Source organism: Podarcis vaucheri (assembly GCF_965113315.1).
Source record: "Podarcis vaucheri genome assembly, chromosome: 15".
NCBI lineage: Eukaryota > Metazoa > Chordata > Lepidosauria > Squamata > Lacertidae > Podarcis > Podarcis vaucheri.
The window spans coordinates 39,101,402-39,114,621 of NC_138753.1; the positions used below are offsets into that span (position 1 = coordinate 39,101,402).

At 42.9% G+C, this 13,220-nt stretch overlaps 1 protein-coding gene across 1 annotated transcript; it reads right to left on the bottom strand.

The window, feature by feature from the left end:
• Positions 1–356: 356 nt before the first annotated feature.
• LOC309519366 (interleukin-1 family member 10-like) lies at positions 357–6,889 on the bottom strand (the record flags this gene model as incomplete). Its single annotated transcript, XM_082200192.1, has 4 exons — positions 6,658–6,889; positions 3,565–3,705; positions 2,514–2,647; positions 357–569 (listed from the first exon to the last, which is right to left on the bottom strand). Exons 1-4 carry the CDS (start codon positions 6,788–6,790, stop codon positions 357–359), a joined length of 621 nt encoding a protein of 206 aa, XP_082056318.1. The 5' UTR covers positions 6,791–6,889.
• Between the last annotated feature and the right edge of the window lie 6,331 nt (positions 6,890–13,220).

Below are 13,220 nucleotides of genomic sequence, written 5' to 3' on the forward strand. Positions count from 1 at the left end.
ATTTCACTGATTATTCCCACTAATGTCTTCCAATATCTAGCTACCTTTTTATACTCATTTATCCATTTGGTAACTGACAGATCCCATATTTTCCCTCTTATACAATTTTCCCCTCATTGTAAGATGCCACCGTGTACTCAACTTGAGACAATTTTCTGAGGGCTACTAGAAAAGCACAAACATCTTCTAAAGAAACCCTTCATCTGACACATTTCTCTGCACATCTCTACATAACACTGCTTTCCTAATCTGTCCACATAGTGCTGCAGTGGACTTCATTTTGCTATACCCCAAATATATCAGATTCCAGCTTTCAGTTCCCCTTAAAAACAATAGTGCCAATCTATGCTGATGAATTATTTTATTTCAAAATAAAACAGAGTATTTGCAGACCCATCTTGCTTACTCAAACCAACAGGTTGGTTTGGCTCAGGTGAAGTGCTTATGAACCAATCTGGGAACTCTGCAGACTGAAAAGAACATTTCTCTCCATTGCCCTCAGTTTTGCTGTAGAAGGTGAAGCTCTTGAATTCCTCATTTTTTTCATAAAGCTGATGAATTTTTCTCTCCTAAGAAAACATGAAAACTCAAACAGATAAGTTACATGGTATTAATAGGACAGCATGGTTTCTGGATTAATAACAAATAGTCCATTTCAAAGCTTGTGTTCCATGCCAACAGTTTCTATTATTGGGTTTTTTTTTTTCTGTGTTCTATACTATTTCATTTTTTTTAAAAAAATCGGGAAATATCAGAAACCAGTAATTAAAGTTCATTCTATTCCACAGGATATAGAAGCAAACTAATTAAAGGTCAATTTGGAACTAATTACCTAACAGTGTTGACAGGACATAATGAAGCAGGGAGAAACAACAAGTATAGGAACCTTTTAATTAAAGGCACAATAGCCCCTAAAATCCTGAATTATGCTTTGCCTCTCCACACTGGATAGGCTAGCGCAACAATCACATTCTGTCACAAAAAAGACTGCCACCAATCATGTCTGGGGGAGGAATAGGAAGGATATATAGAATGCAGTGTAATCTACTGTTGTACTATCATACCTCGGGTTAAAGATGCTTTGGGTTAAATGTTTTCAGGTTGCGTCCCGCGGCAACCTGGAAGAACCAGAAAGGGTCACTTCTGGGTTTCTCTGCTCATGCATGTGCAAAATGACATCATGCACATGCGCAGAAGCAGCAAATCACGACCCGCACAGATGCGGGTTGCGTTCTGCTCAGGTTGTGAACGGGGCTCCAGAATGGATCCTGTTCGCAAGCAGAGGTACCACTATATATAAAACACTGTAATGTGCATCCATGTAAGCATTCTCTGTAAAAAGGGGGCAAACAAACAAAGTGTGGAGAAGTATCCCTGGGTCTCAGTATTCCTCCTCTGTAAGCAAAGACTATGAGTGATCTTGGTACAGAATACCAGGTCTGTGTTTAGCACAGAATATACATAACCCTAATCATAGAGGACAAACAGATATGACATGGGTGATTCCCTTTGTATAAGGGCTGCCTGACTATTGAGAGAGGGGTTCAAAGATCTACTGACAAGGACTCCACCTTTAATCCCAACTCTATAAGTACTCTTAAAAAGATAGAGTTTTGTTGTTCCAAAGCTCAGTCACAGACTTTAACAAAACCATGTGGGATGCTCTTATATCCAGCAGGGTAGATTAATAACCATGCAGAGAGTGTAGATGGGATGAATTGCAAAAAAACACCACACAACCCATCTCTGATATAAGTGGTTCAGGTAATATCCAACCAGATATTACTTAGAAGATAGTTTCATCTTCCTAATGCTTTGAACTTCCATTAGATAAGAACTAGACTGTTCAGACCAGTTGAAATATTGAAAAAAGGGGAGTTAAACTGTAAACATAGATTGGAGATAAAACCAAGGATATTTGTCTATTCAGGCTAGAGTTCTCAACAGAGGTCGAGGAGTGTCATAGACTCTAGAATGGTGCTCTTGACATGCATTGGAATAGAGTCACTATCTTCATGACAAGATAATCTTTTAGGATTACAATTCATAGGATTGTAGAGTTGGAAGGGACCATGAGGGTCATCCAATCCAATCCCCTGCAAAGCAGGAATCTTTTGCCAATGTGGGGCTTGAACCCACAACCCTGAAATTAAGAGTCTCATGCTCTACCAACTGAGCTCTCTCATAGAATCATAGAATCATAGAGTTGGAAGAGACCACAAGGGCCATCGAGTCCAACCCCCTGCCAAGCAGGAAACACCATCAGAGCACTCCTGACATATGGTTGTCAAGCCTCTGCTTAAAGACCTCCAAAGAAGGAGACTCCACCACACTCCTTGGCAGCAAATTCCACTGTCGAACAGCTCTTACTGTCAGGAAGTTCTCCCTAATGTTTAGGTGGAATCTTCTTTCTTGTAGTTTGGATCCATTGCTCAACAACTGAAACTGAATTCAACAACTGAAACTGTGAATTCAACAACTGAAACTGAACTACAACTACACCTGAAACTCACCTCTAACTTTAGCTGAGGTTGACCTTCACCAGACTTCACACAGAACAGGGTGTAGCTCTTATCTCTGAGGCCAATAAATATGGGTCGCTTTTTTTCTTCTAGAGAGTGGTTTGGGAGTACAACCATTAACTCATCTGGAGAACAACAGAGAAGCAGGTTAAATGGTACAAGAGATAGTGAAAAGCATCTTTCAATGGTGCAAGAGTTTTGGATGAGAAGATACAGTGGTGTCCCACAAGACGAATGCCTCGCAAGACGGAAAACTCGCTAGACGAAAGAGTTTTCCGTTTTGGAGGTGCTTTGCAAAATGAATTTCCTATGGGCTTGCTTCACAAGACGAAAATGTCTTGCGAGTTCCTGCTGGTTTTTTCCCCTCCCCCCCTTTTCCTAAGCCGCTAAGCCGCTTATCAGCTGATCCGATAAGCCGCTAAAAGCCGCTAATAGCGCTAATCCGCTAATCCGTCAATGGGCTTGCTTCGCAAGACGAAAAAACCGCTAGACGAAGAGAATCACAGAACTGATTCTTTTCGTCTTGCGAGGCACCACTGTACTAATTAGGAGATGGTGGCGGTGGTGGTTGTTCTTGTTGTTACAAAAATTCATATTCCATCTTTCATCTTTCATGGAGTTCAAGGTAGTGTACATGGTCCTCACCCTCCTCATTTCATCCCTGCAATAACCGTGTGAGGCAGGTTAGGCTGAGAGATAGTGACTGTCCCATGGTTAACCAGTGAGCTTCATGGCTCAGTGGAGATTTCAACTTTGGTCTCCAAGGTCCTAGCCTAACATTCTAGCCACTACACCATTTTGCTTAACTGTAAGATTTACTGGTGCTGATAGGGTTAATAGGAATAGGAATCTACATATATGGGGAGGAATCAGAGTGGGGTAGAAATGAAAGAAGGTAGATCAGAGATTGGTCCATTTATCAGCAATGGCAATAATCATGCACCCTATAAAAGAGTGGCAAACCCAACACCTCCATTACCCAAATCCCAAATTTACAAATGATTGAGAAATGCATACAGACGAGAAGAGCTTCAGCAGCTACCTGATGAATTGGAATTTTGTGGGGCTGCTATTAGTATGTTGTTCTGTAGGAAGAAATAATTCTGGTTGATATCCCAAAATCTGAACAACCAGGGCTCTCTCTTCATTTGCACATTCTCTGTACTTGAGGGATGCAAATGCCCTAGGGGGAAATATACATAGACAGATACATATTACACAAAAACATATAAGCCAAGAGATATCTGGAGGAGAAAATAACCAACTCGGTTGCCTCTGAACACCATCTTCTGTCAGTTGCCACATTTTTAATTTTTGTGCTACACCTGGAAATAATGTGCATGAGATATTTCACAGGTTGAGGCCACATACCGGTGATCACTGGGACCAGAAGCAGAAGTGGGAAGAGAAATGATTGCAAATTTAACCTATGTACACTAGCCTACTTTATACACATGCTTCTCTTCATCCAGGCAGCCAAGAGCTATAATCAGAGTTCAAGGACACATTCCAGACCAGGGAGATACCCCAAGAAGGTGGGATTTGAGGCCAGTGGAGGGTGTGGCCTGGGAAGAGAGGGTGTGGCCTGGGGAGTGTTCTATGGACCATATCAAGAGGGCTGCTTGGCCATATTTGACCCCTGAGCCTAAGGTTCCCGTCTCTCTAATATATAGATGAGAAGCTGAATGCTTTGGTTGGTGTGTCAAGATTCCCTTTTTATATCTACAGTGGTACCTCGGGTTAAGTACTTAATTAGTTCCGGAGGTCTGTACTTAACCTGAAAGTGTTCTTAAGCAGAAGCACCACTTTAGCTAATGGGACCTCCCGCTGCTGCCGCGCCACCAGAGCACGATTTCTGTTCTCATCCTGAAGCAAAGTTCTTAACCTGAAGCACTATTTCTGGGTTAGCGGACTCTGTAACCTGAAGCGTATGTAACCCGAGGTACCACTGTATTTGCTTATTTTAAAGCCTTTCAAGAAACCACCTGTATATAACCCTGTAGTTTCTTGATATGTTTTTCTCCAAACCAGCTTCAAGCCAAATGGAAGAAAAAGAATGACCTGGCTGTATTTTAACCTGTTAACACGTTCACAGCCAAACTGATGACCATATCCTATGAGGATACAATGGATATCTAAAGAAACCGGAGACTTTGACTGACTGCAAAGCAGCAACTGTATCAGCAGATGGAATTATATGATCGCCTGTTGAGTTTTTTTCTTTCTTGGAGAAACCAGTTAAACAGCAAATCAGTTAAAACAGTTCAACAAGAGTACTTGGTATTCAGCCAGGTCAATCCCATTGGAACAAAGAAGGATAAACTATTGCCCAGTACTGTAGTTGCCTCGGCTGATGATTGTGCCTAGGGTGGGGAGAAGGTGGAGCCACATGGAAGCAGAGGAAGGTAACAAGTCAGAGGACAAAATCAAAGGCATGTAGAGGCAATTCTGGAAGTCAGCAACATATAAGAAATGTCAGTGCTCCCAATTATTCAGTACTGCAGACCCTAAATACAATGGTACCTTGGGTTAAGTACTTAATTCGTTCCAGAGGTCCGTTCTTAACCTGAAACTGTTCTTACCTGAAGCACCACTTTAGCTAATGGGGCCTCCTGCTGCTGCCATGCCGCCGGAGCACGATTTCTGTTCTCATCCTGAAGCAAGGTTCTTAATCCGAGGTAATATTTCTGTGTGAGTGGAGTCTGTAACCTGAAGTGTATGCAACCTGAAGCGTATGTAACCCGAGGTACTACTGTAGAGCCTCTTTTCCCAGTGAGATAATGTGGCTCTCTTAAAGCAGGAATAGGGAGCCTGTGTGACCCACACGGTCCCTTCCTCCCAACTCTACAATTCTACAATTTATGCAGTAAACACCTGTATCCCTCCAACGCTGTCAGGTTACAGCTTCCTTAAGCCCTGATCCTTGGCCATGCTGGCTGGCGCTGACGTGTGTCAAGAACCTAACAACATCTGGAGGGATGCAATTTCTCCACCCGTGTCTTCAATGCATCACACTCTAGCCTGTCTCCAGGAGTCTTTTGACATTATCTCTGCAGACTGGTTGGTATCTTATGGCAAGGAAGAAATGGCCCTAATTGTTTTGGTTGGAAGTTGCTGTGGCAATCACACAGGGTCCCCGGACGTTTCACCATCTATTGATCCCTGTGCCACCACTTTACTTCTCGCTGCCACCACCCAGGCCCTACCTGGGACAATACTGAATCCAGTCAGGGTTAAATTGGAATGTAAACTTCTGTTTATTTATTGCAGTTTAACAAGCGTGTGGTTTCATAAACAGTATCGGTCAATTACAAGCATGGGGTGCCTATCCAGACCTATAACTTCCGCTACCTGCTCTCACTCACTAAACCACCTCTCAGATATTTACTTGTCTTCCTAGCCCCTAACTGTTCCTGACTCAGCTTATTTCGCTACACTAACTCAACCTACCCACAGACTCTATCCCAATTCACTCCCACTCCAACCAACCACCCAACTCCCAATGAACTCTCTCCTCCACCCCTCCCAGAGCTGGTTTTATAGTGCCTCTGACTCCACCCCCTGGGTCCTGATTGGGTAACCTGTTTAACTATTTCACCTCCAGCACTCTCATATGTTAACGTCACAGTTGCCAGAGAGGGACTTGTCCTCACTTGGTTAGTATACCTATTGCATGGGTAATAAAAATAAAGCCCCTTTAAATGTAGTTGATTGAAATGAACATTCTAGAATCTGTAGAAATCAGAACATAAATTAGGTTATATTCATTTCTTTACAATTATGTGATACTTTGGTATATATATTTAATATTGCATATACACAGAAGGAGCATTTATTATGATACCAAAGAGGATGCTCTGTTTAGTTGTTAGTTGTGTTTTACAGACCATAGAAATTATCCAGAATTTTCTGTAGGTGCTATTTCTTCAAGATATTTTAACCTGTGTTGTAAACCACTCAGGGATTTGTTTAAATATAAATATTATTAAGTGCTCATTAATGGTTATATGTTTTAAATATTGATTATGAAATTTCAAACAAGAAGAATAAATTTTTACATTGGCTAAATAGGGATATATGCAGTCCGGGTCCTTTTCTAGGGTAACAAATAGAAAAGTAAGAAGTTGTTTTTCACCTGATATTGGCCCAAATGCAGTGAATAAATCTGCCATTTCCTGATCCCAAGTTTTCTTCCTCTTGGCTTCCACCTCGTACGGCTCACATTTCTGGGGTCCCACCTTGTGGGGCTCATACTTCTGGGGTTCCATCTCTACAGTGTCTCCAACTTTCTCCAGTGCTTTTATAGAATTGCTTGAACTTCAGGCTCTTGGATGGTTTTTCTGCAGGCACAGCAACAATCCTGAGAGGGAGCTACTAAAAGAGATCGATATCATAGGCTATGATTCCTGATGAGCAGAGACCTGACAGCATCCAAATCTTTCCAAAGAAGGTTTACCCCTCACAGATCTACAACTCCCAACACCCTTAACAAACTATAGTTCTATTATTATTATTAAAAGAGAGAGAGAGAGAGAGACCCAGTGTGGTGTAGTGGTTTAGAGCAGTAGACTCGTAATCTGGTGAACCGGGTTCGCGTCCCCGCTCCTCCACATGCAGCTGCTGGGTGACCTTGGGCCAGTCACACTTCTTTGAAGTCTCTCAGCCCCACTCACCTCACAGAGTGTTTGTTGTGGGGGAGGAAGGGAAAGGAGAATGTTAGCCGCTTCGAGACTCCTTCGGGTAGTGATAAAGCGGGATTATTAATTTTTTATTAAAAAACAAATTAAAAAAGACAAACTATAGTTCCCAGGATTATTTGGGGAAAGGCTGTGCTTTAACTATTGCTTTCAATGTCCAATGTAGATGTGGCCTGTTCTCTGCTATAGAGCTAATAGCAGGTTTGCCAGGCCAGGGAAGAAATTTATTACGGAAACGCACAAGGTAGCTGACAGGGGTATAATCATAATAAACCAAAACTATGTTTTTTTTAATGACAAGCTATAAATCAAGTGGGAAGCACCTGTGGTCCTCCAGACACTGTTGAACCCCAACTCCCAGCAGTCCCAACCAGAATGAGGAATGGTTACTGATGATGGGAATTGTAGTCCGGCAACATCTGACTGCTAACAGTTTACCATTTCCCATCACAAATGGAAATCTGTGCTATTCTCATTCTTAAAATTTCAGAGAAATATATTTAGCTTTGGCTCCCAATGACCATAATGACAGGAAATTTAAGTACCATATTTTTCGCTCTATAAGACACACCAGACCACAAAACGCACCTAGTTTGGAGGAGGAAAACAAGAAAAAAATATATTCTGAATCTCAGAAGCCAGAACAGCAAGAGGGATCGCTGTGCAGTGAAAGCAGCAATCCCTCTTGCTGTTCTGGCTTCTGGGATAGTTGCGCAGCCTGCATTCGCTCCATAAGACGCACACACATTTTCCCTTACTTTTTAGGAGGGGGAAAGTGTGTCTTATAGAGCAAAAAATACGGTATTTAGAAATGGGCTAAGGGAAGGTCTATACACAGAAATATTTGCCTTACAGGTGCCTTACTGGAAGCAGAGAAGAGCCTTCCCAGCCAAAATGGCACCGTGGGGTTGTATTCAACCCCAGGGGTGGGGCCAGCCCTGCAACCTGCCTGCCATTGACCAAATAGGCAGGCCAGCTGCAATCTGCTTCCTGGGGCTGGTTGAAGCTAATATGAGTTCCCCCAAGCCCAGAAAAAACTCTCACCTCCAGCACAACCACTGGATCCAAGGGAGGCGTTGTTGCCGTCCCACATTTACGAACGGTTTCTCAATTTTTTCTTCTATCCTCTCCTTTCTTTATGCTTCCACTGCTCCCGTATTTTTATTCAACGCCCCCCAATTGTACCTGAGGCTACTACCACAATCCCCTGGATGGTTCCAGCGCCCCACAGACTGTGACTTAGCCCTTGCGGGAAACACTGATCAAGTCCAAGAAAAGAAAGTGTAGAGTGGACAGTACCTGGGAAGTCCAGTACCTTGAGCTGCAGAGTCCCTCCCTGTGCTCTCCGCAAGGAAATGCACAGCGTTTTATAGTTAACCCGGTGACACTGGTGGGTGTGACCAGGTGCTGAAGGGTTATTTGGGGGTCAAATACGTGGCTGAGCCTGATTGTAGAGCTGCTCTTTCTAGAAGCTGGGGGCCCTGGAAGACTGTAAAGAGGAACCTAAAGCAGCACAGGCTTTCCTTTGAAATCTGCACTTCTCTAAATTCTGCAACGCAGTTCTCCAGGCAAGTAATGTGCACAGAAATGCATAAAGCGTGCATGAAATATCTGTGCATGAAATATTTGTTGAAAACAACACTATATTAGAGGGGATTGCTTTGCAAACATGTGTCTGTTAAGCAAGATTGCATACAAATACTTGCATACTAGAAGAAATTCACATCAAAATGCTGCTGATGACCTTTTTTTAAAAGAAAATGCAAACTGAAATGTGAAGAACTAAACTTTGGGTTGTATCTAATGCTAATTCTGCTCAGGGCCATGGAAATGAATGGGCATGATTGACTTCATTTCATTGATTTCAGTGGGTCTACTCTAAGCAGAACTTAGCTGGATACAACCCTTAAAATTGGAAAATGAGAAACCAAAAGAAGCCAACATTTACAGATTTCCCCACTGAGCTGTCAGGCTGCAAGAGCAGTGAGGCTCTGGGGCCTCTCCATTGGCCGTGTTGAAAGATCAGCAAGTTCCCTTTTTCCTCCTCTCTCTCAGTATGTTTTTCCTTTTGTGCCGTGTCTCTTAGATTGTGAGCCAGAGGACAGGAGCTCTCTTTTCACTGGTACCGTATTTTTCGCTCTATAAGATGCACCAGACCATAAGATGCACCTAGTTTTTGGAGGAGGAAAACAAGAAAAAAAAAATTCTGAATCACAGAAGCCAGAACAGCAAGAGGGATCTGGCTTATGGGATAGCCTCTTGCTGTCCTGGCTTGTGGGATAGCTGCGTGCAGCCTCTCCCCCAAGAGCCGCACTCCCTTTAAAGAGCATGCAGAACATGTGTGCGGCTCTTTAAAGGGAGCACTGAGCAGAGCCTCCCGCCTGCATTCGCTCCATAAGACGCACACACATTTCCCCTTACTTTTTAGGAGTGGAAAAGTGTGTCTTATGGAGCGAAAAATACGGTATTTGTAAGCCTTTCTGGGAACCTTTACTGACTGAAGAGCAGAGAGGGGGGGAGGAGGAGGAGGAGGAGGACAGCAGCAGTGATTTTTGGGGAATGCCTAGTTGGATTTTGACTTTCAGATTCAAAAAGTTCTCAGGCACCTTTCAGGGCAGCCAGCCTGTTCTGTTTCCAATGCCACTCCCGACATCTGGAGGGGGGTTGCGGGCTCACGCCCCATTCACACCCTTGCGGGGCTGGCTGCAGCCCCTCGGGACCTAGGGAATCCCGGGATCATTAGTATTCATTATTCACTGTGCCAGCCAATCGGCTGGCGGCGGGGGCGAGACTTGTAAGGGGCATTTAAGGTCGGGGCAGCCCATGCTCACCCCTTTCTTTTCCTTTCAGCAGCTGCGGTTTCCCACCCTCCCGCCCTGTAGGTTCTCATCTGGACTTTGCTATGGGCTTCGGCTGGTCGCCGCAAGGGGCCTGGTAGGAGTTTTTCCATTTGGCTAATTGGCTATATTTTGGAAGCCACTTGGTTTTTTCGCCTACCTCGTAGCAAAAACGTCACAACACCTTGGTTTTGGCGGTTAGGCATTGGCAGGGGTATTATTATGCAAATGAGATGGGGGGGAGGAACGCCATCACCTCCCCCAAATGTTGAAGGGTAGTTCGTTAAAGGACTCCGGGGGGCGTCGCCTCGTCCGAAACCTATGGAGGCTAGGGCCTAAAGCGCGCTCCCAATTGGTAAGCCCTCGAGGAGCGCCTAGGGATCTGCATCTCGGGGGCTCCCCCTGTTGGTGCTTAACCCTTCCCGGTTTTATACCGGTTAGTCTGATAGGGCCAATGCCTAAAGCCAATACTGCTCTTACCTCTAATCAATAAAGTTGTGGCCATTTTTCACCCATTAACCTAAATTCTGGTGTCCTGTGTCTTTATTTATTCCATTCTGTGGGAGGGGGTGGGAATAGCCACGCAATCAGTGCAGCCCATAATGTCATGCTGAAAGTCTGCAACTTTTTAACATATATCACACACACACACCTTCAAGATGACAATAATGCAGTAACATTTGGGAAGCATCACAGAACAACGAATGAAGGGGAATGATATGCAGATGGACCAGTATAAATCCACTACTAATGTTCTATTATAATTGCGTCAGTGACATGTTGCAGAATAGACCTGCAAGAAAATACCAATCTAGACAGGCCCAAAGTCTCACCTGTCACCACCTGCTTCTTTATCCTTTTTTACTGCTTTGACCTTCAACATCCATTGCTAGCAGCCTGGCAACAAAGGATTTTGAGCCCCATTTGACAGAGAGCAGCAATTTGTGCATTATGCCTCTCGCATTCGCATAAGTGCATCTTGCACACTTCAAACCAAAATTAAAGCTCGCTGTCCCAAAAGTCCTTCCTGGGAATGCCAGCCTAAGTCTCACATGACATGTATAGAATGATTAATTACATGCCACTCATTTTGATTATAATGCTAGTGTTGAAAAATAGAGCAGTGCCCTCTGAAGTTCCTTTTAGCTTATGAATTGTAGGTCTTTCTCTCTTTCTTTAAGAAGACAAATGGGAGGGAGTGGCACGCCTCTGAATCTTAATATCGCAAAAGGGAATGAGGAATAAATTCGTTATGGATTTTCACTGCAGAAATTGTGTAGGTCAGTACAGATGCTTACACGATCTGGCGCTGCCAGATCCCTCCCTGATTTTCAGGGCAGTGATGTAAAACACTTATAATTTTGGTTCGGCGCCTCAAAGGGGTCCACTAGAGTCGGAGAGGACGGGTGACTTCCAACCAAGGAGAGAAAGAAGCAAGCAGCTTTTTAAAAGCAAAGGTCCTTTATTCGATTTCAACTGGGTTCCCTATGCAAAGGTGACAAAAGGTATGAGGAACCCTGCACAAAGGTAAGTTCAGAATTTTATACAGTCACATTTGTGGGTGGTCTTATACGTCACAGGTTCATCAATTTACAAGGTAAGGGGTAGGTACATGGGTGCAGGGTGCAAAAGGGAGGTTCGGGTGCAAGATACAAGGTAGGGTGCAAATCCTATCTACATGAGTAAGGTAATACCGAGAGATCCAGAGGTGGCAAATGATATTGAATATACTCGGAGTCGAGAGTGGATTTCATGCTCTTTATTCAGCTCATAGTGGTGAGGAGGAATGGAAGTTCCCCCAGAATGTCTGCTTTATATACATTATTGACACAATGGGCCCCACGTGATTGGCTAATTCTGGGATTCACCTGTAGGCCAATCAGGTTGCGGATTCACTTCCACCTGGAGCTGGATTGGGTGGCTCCTGTGGACCAATCAGACTGCTGCATTCTGAATCCTATTGTTCTAGGACCAATCAGACTGCTGCCTTTTGGATCCTATTCAACTCAGTACATAACAGATATGATAACCTGGTTTTTCTAGAAGAACAATAGGGATAAGAGTTTTATCTAACAGCTGAATTCGTCTCCTTGCAGGGTCAAAGAAAATGGATCTGGTCCTCTGGCACTTTACAAAAGAAGGAAGGGGAACTGAGTGGAAGTGATTGGGTTGAGGCTTAAACTAACATTTATACAGCACTTTCATGGTTACAATAAAGCGATGCAATTTGAATACATGGATTCCGGTTCTTATTTTCCTGAAAGTAGTTACAATCATTGAGAAGTTGAACAAACACTGATAAGGCACAAGGATACAAAGGGGTTAATTTCATTTGCACATATGCCACATGTAACAATTGCAATTGTACCTGGATACAATTATTTAAAAAAATATTGATTACAATTGATTGCAATTGATTACAATTGATTACAATTACAAAAGAATACTTGGATACAAGTATAAAAATAGAGATAGGGTAAATTGAGGAAATAGGTTAATGGACAGTGCAGGGAGGAAAGAAAAATACTTTATTTGACAGAAAGGGAGGGGAATAATGGGAGAAGCGCATTAAAAGAGGAGAGCAGATGAAAGGCAAATTGAGGAAAAGGTATATATATATATATATATATATATATATATATATATATATATATATAATCTTAGATTGTCTTCATTTGATTTATTTGGTCTTGGCTTTCAGCTTCTTTAGCTATTTTTCTACATCAGCAAGATGGATTGATGTGAAAATCTATGGTTATTCTAGACTTTATTTCAACCATATGTTTTAAAAGATAGCAAATTAAACAATGTTTTTAAAAGATACCTCATTGAACAATACCAGTCAAAAGACAATGAGGAGGGATCCTATAGGGGGAACAATATTAGAATATTCCGAGTCTCAGGTATCAATATCTGAAATGAGACTTTGTGGAAGCAAACAGCATTGATCATGGTCCATCCAAGTAGCAATGTCCACCTCTGAGATCTCAGACTTATTGATCATTTTTTGCTGATTGTAGAGGGAGCTTTTTTTTAAAAAAAAAAAAAAAGCACCAGAAATTGTAAGCGGGGGCTTCTCTCACTGTTGTGCTGTTACACGCCATTTCCTGACTCATTAGCAGAGGGGTCACCAACACAGCCCCCACAGACACCATGGCTCCTTA